The 7,888-nt window shown below is 46.0% G+C and overlaps 1 protein-coding gene and 1 long non-coding RNA gene across 2 annotated transcripts; one reads left to right on the forward strand and one right to left on the reverse strand.

Annotated features, from left to right (window-relative positions):
• Window positions 1-1,192: 1,192 nt before the first annotated feature.
• LOC126942926 (uncharacterized) lies at window positions 1,193-5,289 on the reverse strand. Its single transcript, XR_007721654.1, has 3 exons — window positions 5,132-5,289; window positions 3,712-3,843; window positions 1,193-1,254 (listed from the first exon to the last, which is right to left on the reverse strand). It is a non-coding gene; the product is annotated as an uncharacterized LOC126942926 (long non-coding RNA).
• Window positions 5,290-6,635: 1,346 nt separating this feature from the next.
• LOC126942729 (olfactory receptor 7D4-like) lies at window positions 6,636-7,661 on the forward strand. Its single transcript, XM_050770684.1, has one exon. The coding sequence runs from the start codon at window positions 6,723-6,725 to the stop codon at window positions 7,659-7,661; it is 939 nt and encodes a 312-aa protein (XP_050626641.1). The 5' UTR covers window positions 6,636-6,722.
• Window positions 7,662-7,888: the final 227 nt, after the last annotated feature.

Raw genomic sequence — 7,888 nt, forward strand, 5'->3', positions numbered from 1 at the left:
CTCACTGCAACCTCTGCCTCCCGGGTTCAAGCAATTCTCCTGCTTCAGCCTCCTGAGTAGCTGGGATTACAGGTGCACACCAGTATGCCTGGCTAATTTTTGTATACTTTTTTTAGTAGAAACGTGGCTGGTAACACAAGGCCATATTCACACAAGTGTGTAAAATGGTCAGGAGGTAGAGAAAAGACATTTCTGGGACTCCTTGACATGGGAGCCTCATGTACTCTGGTTCCAAGACCTGGTCATGGAGTCCTAACAGGGACTATAGTTAGATTGCGAGGATATGGAAATACAATTGTTGATGGGATTATGGTGAATATTTGAAAATCAGTGTTTATTATTATTTTGAGACAGGGTCTCTGTCACCCAGGCTAGAATGCAGTGGTGTGATCATAGCTCACTGCAGCCTGGAACTTCTGGGCTTAAGTGATCCTCCCAGGTGACTAGGACTACAGGCACACACCAGCATAACTGACTAATTTTTTACCCTTTTTTTTTTTCTTAGAGATGGGGTCTTGCTATGTTGTCCAGGCTGGAAGACCTGGACTCAAGTGATCCTTCCACCTCAGCCTCCCAAAGTGCTGGGATCATAGGCATGATGTGAGCCACCATGGCTAAGGAATTTTCAAGTGTACAATACATTATTATTAACTAAGTCACCATAGAGTACAATGTCCAGAAATTTTCTTCCTGGAGTTTGAGACCAACCCGGGCAAAATAGTAAGACTCACATTGCTATTAAAAGTAAATCAATCGGCCGGGCGCGGTGGCTCAAGCCTGTAATCCCAGCACTTTGGGAGGCCGAGGCGGGCGGATCACAAGGTCAGGAGATCGAGACCACAGTGAAACCCTGTCTCTACTAAAAATACAAAAAATTAGCCGGGCGCGGTGGCGGGCGCCTGTAGTCCCAGCTACTCAGGAGGCTGAGGCAGGAGAATGGCGGGAACCCGGGAGGCGGAGCTTGCAGTGAGCCGAGATCGCGCCACTGCACTCCAGCCTGGGCAACAGCGTGAGACTCCGTCTCAAAAAAAAAAAAAAAAAAAAAAAAAAAAAAAAAAAAAAAAAAAAAAAAAGTAAATCAATCAATCAATCAATCAATCAATCAATAAAAGCAACATGGTTGAACCTTGAAAACATTATGCTAAGTGAGATAAACAAGATGCAAAATGACAAATATTGTGTGATTCCACTTACATGAGGAAACATGAACAGGGAATTCAGAAACACAGAAGGAGCAATGGAGGTTGCCAGGGCCTGGAAGCAGAGGAGAATGGGAGGTATTATTTCATGTGTATAGGGTTTCCATTCAGAAATGATGAAAAAGAATGCAAGATGGATAGTAGTAATGGTGCACACCATTGTGAATGTACATAGTGCCACTGAGTCTCCATTTTTTTTTTTTTTTTTTTTGAGATGGAGTCTCACTCTGTTGCCCAGGCTGGAGTGCAGTGGTGTGATCTCAGTTCACTGCAACCTCTGCTTCCTGGGTTCAAGCGATTCTCCTGCCTCAGCCTCCCTAGTAGCTGGGATTACAGGTCCACGCCACCACACCTGGCTAACTTTTGTATCCTTTTTGTAGTAGAAACGTGGTTTCACCATGTTGGCTAGGCTGGTCTTGAACTCCCAACCTCAGATGATCTGCTGACCTCAGCCTTCCAACGTGCTGGAATTACAGGCATGAGCCACCATGCCTGGCAATGTGCTGCTAAGTCTTACACTTAAAATGGTCAATTTTGTTATACATATTTTACCACAATAAAAATATTAATAAAGGCCAGGTGTGCTGGCTCATGCCTGTAATTCCAGCACTTTGTGGGGCTGAGATGGAAGAATTCTGTGAGGCCACAAATTCTAGACCAGTCTGGGCAACATAGCGATGCCCTGTCTCTACAAAAAAATGTAAAAAATCAGCAGGGTGTGGGGGTGCAGCCTGTACTCCCAGCTACTTGGAAGGCTGAGGTGAGAGGATAACTTGAGCTGGTAAATTTGAGGCTGCAGTGAGCTGAGATCGCGACACTGCACTCTAGCCTGGACAAGAGTGAGACCTTGTCTCAAAAGGAAAAAAAAAATAATAAAAACTTTATTATTTATTTTAAATTAATAAAAAGTTTCATAAATAAAACTGTTGCATTTTTTTTTCTGAGACAGAGTCTCACTCCGTCCCCCAGGCAGAGAGCAGTGATGCGATCTCAGCTCATTGCAGCCTCCACCTCCAGATTCAAGCAATTCTCTTGCCTCAACTTCCTGAGTAGCTAGGAATACAGGCATGCGCTACCACACCTGGCTAATTTTTGTATTTTCAGTAGAGATGGGTTTTCACCATGTTGGCCAGGCTGGTCTCAAACTCCTGACCTCATGATTTGCCCGCCTTGGCCTCCCAAAGTGCTGGGATTACAGGCATGAGCCACCGTGCCTGGCCAACTGTTATAATTTTTTTAAAAAGTAGATTCTTAGGTCCTCCCTTGGAGATATTGATGAGGTAAGTCTGGGATAGAGTGGGAAGCTATATATTAACAAGATCCCCTAGGGTAGCATGGTAAAACCCTGTCTCTAAAAAAAAAAAAAAAGTAAAAATTAGCTGGGCATGTTAGTGCACTCCTGTAGTCTCAGCTACTCAGGAGGCTGTTGCGGAAGGATTGCTTGACCCCAGGAAGTTGAAGCTGCAGTGAGCTGTGATCACGCCACTGCACTCCAGCATGGGTGACAGAGCAAGACCCTGTCTCAAAAACAAAAACAAAAAACTATAGTATTTTTTTTTAAGTAGATTCTTAGGTCTTCCTTTGGAGATCTTGGCAAGGTAAGTCTGGGATACGGTGGGAAGTTATCTGTTCACAAGATCCCCTCTTTATAATACTTTGATACATCTAAATTTGTGAAACACTGTCCCAGGATACTGGTTCCCAAAAAGATTGTCCTGGGGACCATCACATCTAGAATGTGTCCAAAATGCAAATTATGACTCAAGCTTAGACCTACTGAGACACAAACTTGAAAGTGGGTTCTATCAATCTTGTGTTTAAACAAGTCCTTGAGGTCATTCTGGTGCAGTCTCCCTTTTGAGAACCACTACCTTTTTGTGACTCGTGGGACCCTTTGCTACCCAACTATCTGCCTGATTATGAAACCTCAAGTCAGAAAATGCTGGCCAGGTGTGGTGGCTCACGACTATAATTGAGCATTTTGGGAGGCTGAGGTAGGCAGAGCACTTGAGGGCAGGAGTTCAAGACCAGACTTCCAGCATGGTGAAACCCCATCTCTACTAAAAATACAAAAATTAGCCAGGCGTGGTGGCAGGCGCCTGTAATCCTAGCCACTTGGGAGGCTGAGGCAGGAGAATCGCTTGAACCCGGGAGGTAGACACTGCAATGAGCCGAGATTTCGCCACTGCACTTCAGGCTGGGAGACGGAGCGAGGTTCTCTCTCCAAAAAAAAAAAAAAAAAAAAAATTGCTGACAGTTGTCACCAAAGGTGACTCAAAGTAGACTAGAGTAATTCTTCCCAAAGGAGAGGGTACAGGAGACGGGAATCACAGCTGGCCCCATTGATAGTCTCCCAGGGATAAGGAATTGGCAGTTCAGAAACCTCTTGTGTAGTCCCTGCCCTTGAGGAACCAAACTGATCAGGGAATGAATAAGCCATTGACCAATTTGTCTAACAAGCTTCAGAGGGGATACACCCTCCCAGGGCCCAACATTCAACTTATTTACTTACAGTCACCCAGGCCTCCAGGCGCAAGGTCCAAGACACTCATGTGTTCTTGAGGAGAAATCATCCAGGCCCCGTACCACCTGCTGGGCTCTCTCTTCCTGCTCTTTTGGAGGGTAGAGCTTCTGTCTTCATCACCTACTTCCACGAGACAACAAGATTCAGGGGAGGTGGCTCCTGTGGTGGGTCCACATTGCCAAGCCAGCATAGCCCAGTAAGTGTTGAGGGAAACAGGGAAAAGAGATGATTGAGGGGAAAGGCATTGACTTGTAATCACAGGGCAGGAGAAACCCTGTGATGTCCATGGAGAAGAAGCTCTTGAGGCTGATTTCTTAGAAGGGAGAATGGCTAGACTATTTGCTTAAGTTGCCATTGCATAATGAGCTTTAACTTTGCCTGTATATTACTTGGGTGGATGACTGATGGAGATTATAGGAAGGGCTACTGTTTGTTGGCCTGGGGCACTCTTTGATATCATAGTGCTGCCCTGGATCACTCTGTGTGGTCTTACAGTGCGCAATCTGCATTGCACAAATGGATGCCCCAAGGTACTGATAGAGCTGTAGGTGCCTTGCAGTGAAGTCCTGGTCACTTCTAGTTCTTTTCACCTACTAGTTGACCCAAGAACTTCAGAGGCCCTCTGCCTAGATCAAGCCTCTCTGAATTCTTCTCTGTGACCCTCACTTGCTTGGAAACATCTCCTGCTTCTCCAGAAAGACTTATCCTTCCCCTTCTTTCTTTACCCTTATCCATGGTTCTAAGCAGACACCTTCAAGAGACAAGCGTCTGTGTTCCCTGGAATCGAAGGCCATGGTGTATAACAACTAGGGTAGGGTGGGTGAATGAGGGAAAGCGAAGGGCTCAGGCAAGCCCAACATCCAGTCTCCTCTTGACATCATATCCTCTGGGGAACGCAAGGGAAGCATTGAAACCCACTGGATTCTTTTCCATAATTCCCTCCATTTCACTTGAGTGTCAAGTCTTGTCCTTAAGCTGAGATTGTTAGCTCGACCTCATTCCTTTACCTCTCCCGGCCTTTGTTTTCCTTCTGTGAAAATATTCCTGAGTTGTCCCCCTCAACTCTAATGATATGAGGAATCCCCAACCCCCTGTTCCCTTGTCCTTAGTTTTGCCTGCCCTAAATCCATCTTTCCCTCCAAGCCCCAGGGAGAATTGCAATTCCTATCACATTACTCCTTTGATCGCAGTTCCTTCACAGCCCCATCCTTTATGGATTATACTTTGCAAAGTTCTTAGACATGTCATCCCTGCCCACCTCTCCAACATCATCCTCATCATTCTTATCTAACACTGCGCTTAAGCAGCAGCAAAGGGCTAAGAGAACTCTGTCCCGTGCTGCTTCTTGCTTCTAGGCTTATTCCCTTGCTTATATCTTTGCCAGAAATGTCCCTGTGCAACCCTTCACCTGGGTAACTCCTTGCCCGGGTATTCCTTCTTCCAGGAGTCCTTCCGTGAGTGCATTACTCCAGGCTGGGTTGAGGAATCCTCTCTGTACTCCACTCTGCACATCGTTTTATTTTAGCACTTAATTCACTGTGTTACAATGATCTGTTTCTGAATCCATCTTCTGGAAGGTGGAACCATAAGAAAAAAAAAGACCACATCATTAATCTTTGATCCCCAACAGCTAACACTTAGCCTCGCCCAAAGAAGACCCTCTTGCGGAATGACTTTTAGCACTTTTTCAGTGACTGACAACCTAGTTGTCAACCTAGTTCAATTATTCTATACTCCCCAGCATGGCTCAACAAAAATTGTACACCAGGCCAGGTGCCGTGGCTCATGCCTGTAATCCCAGCACTTTGGGAGGCCGAGGTAGGCAGATCACCTGAGGTTGGGAGTTCAAGACCAGCCTGGCCAACATGGTGAAACTAGCTAGTTTTTTACAAAACTAGCTGGGCGTGGTGGTACGCACCTGTAATCCCAGCTACTCAGGAGGCTGAGGCAAGAGAACCGCTTGAACCAGGGAGGCAGAGGTTACAGTAAGCCGAGATTGCGCCACTGCACTCCAGCCTGGGTGACAGGGTGAGACTCTGTCTCAAAAAAAAAACAAAAACCAAACAAAAAAACCACAACAAAAGCAGAAAACCAACAACAACAACAAAGAAACCGTGCACCAACACTAGACAACAGAAACAGATTAGGCCATATTTATTATGCGGATGGAAAAAGAGAATTGTATAAATGTCAAATGACTGTATCTTTCTGGTCTCTAATTTTGAAACCCTGGTTCTAAGGTAGAAGGTTTTTAATGTGTGGCCAGCTTCTTAAGATGAATGTTGTTAGTGGTAATCTCATGACCTATTTGAGTCAGAATTTGGCTGCCACCATAACTCCAAGTGGGACTTGAGGCAAAAAGAAATTCTTTCTTTCCTTCCTTCCTTCCTTCCTTCCTTCCTTCCTTCCTTCCTTCCTTCCTTCCTTCCTCCCTCCCTCCCTCCTTCCCTCTTTCTTTCCTTGAAAAACCTAAATCCACTCATCTTGCAATATTTTGCCTAGCTATTATCTCTGCTTTCATATTTTCTCACTTCTCATAGTTGCAATATTCTGCCTATCTATTATCTCTGCTTTCACATTTTCTTACTGCTCAGACATAGTTGTCTGACCTTCTTCAGTCTTAGTTGTGTCTTAGACAAGGAAGACGACCCTGACCTTTTCTTAGGTTCACTGGACCTTATGTGTGTTAGAGCAGGTATGGACCGTTTTATCTCTAAGGTCTAAAGTTGCTCTTATCTTGGTAGATTTGATGATGCTAAAGCAGAGAAAAAGGGAATGGGTGGGTCTCCGAGAGGCCAATGAACAGGCGTTAGTCAACATCATGAAATGTTGCCTATAACAAATGACAGAATGTAGGATTCCTAAGTTTTGCAATTTTAAAGCTTTTGTACCCAATTATTCTCCTCAAGAAATAAAACAGCAGAGAGATTTTGGAGCCTGTTCAGCAACTATTTCATGTTTCTTCCCTTCCTTAACTGTCTAGCTGATGTGTCGGCAACATGGACTTGGGAAATCAAACAAGGGTTTCAGAATTTTTACTCCTGGGATTTTCCCAGGACCTAGAGGATCAACAGACACTCTTCGCACTGTTTCTGTCCATGTACCTGGTCACGGTGCTAGGGAACCTGCTCATCATCTTGGCCGTCAGCTCTGACTCCCACCTCCACACCCCCATGTACTTCTTCCTCTCCAACCTGTCCTTGGCTGACATCGGTTTCACCTCCACCACAGTCCCCAAGATGCTGGTGAACATCCAGGCGCAGAGCAATGCCATCAGCTATGCAGGCTGCATCTCCCAGATGTATTTTTTCATGGTTTTTGGAGGCATGGACACATTTCTCCTCACCATGATGGCCTATGACCGGTATGTGGCCATCTGTCACCCCCTGTACTACCCTGTCATTATGAACTCCCGCCTCTGTGGCCTGCTGGTTCTTGTGTCCTGGTTCCTCAGCTTGTCATACTCCCTGATCCAGAGTCTGTTGATGCTGCAGTTGTCCTTTTGCACCAGTTGGGTCATTCAGCACTTTTACTGCGAGCTTGCTCAGGCCCTCACGCTTGCCTGCTCAGACACACACATGAATTACATCCTGCTCTACGTGGTGACCGGCCTTCTGGGTTTTGTGCCCTTCTCAGGAATCCTTTTCTCCTACACCCAAATTGTCTCCTCCATCCTGAGAATCTCATCCACAGATGGGAAACACAAAGCCTTTTCTACCTGCGGATCTCATCTGTCTGTGGTTTCTTTATTCTACGGGACAGGCCTTGGTGTGTATCTTAGTTCCAATGCATCGTCCTCTTCCTGGCGGGGCATGGTGGCCTCGGTCATGTACACTGTGGTCACCCCCATGCTGAACCCCTTCATCTATTGCTTGCAAAACAGGGACATCAAGAGGGCCCTAGAGAGACTGCTTGGGAGAAGGCTCTATGCTCGATGACGGGAACATTGGTCCTGGGTTGGTAACCTTTCTGAGTTGGCAGAGGTAGCAGCAGCAAGCTAAAGAAATTCTGGACCAGCTTGGGCAACATAGCAAGACCCTGTCTCTACAAAAAATATATAATAATTAGCCAGGCATAGTGGTGTGCACCTGTGGTCCCAGCTACTCAGGAGGCTGAGGTGGGAGGACCCCTTGAGCCCAGGAGGCTGAGGCTGCAGTGAGCAGAG

This window comes from Macaca thibetana, chromosome 19, assembly GCF_024542745.1.
Source record: "Macaca thibetana thibetana isolate TM-01 chromosome 19, ASM2454274v1, whole genome shotgun sequence".
Lineage (NCBI taxonomy): Eukaryota > Metazoa > Chordata > Mammalia > Primates > Cercopithecidae > Macaca > Macaca thibetana.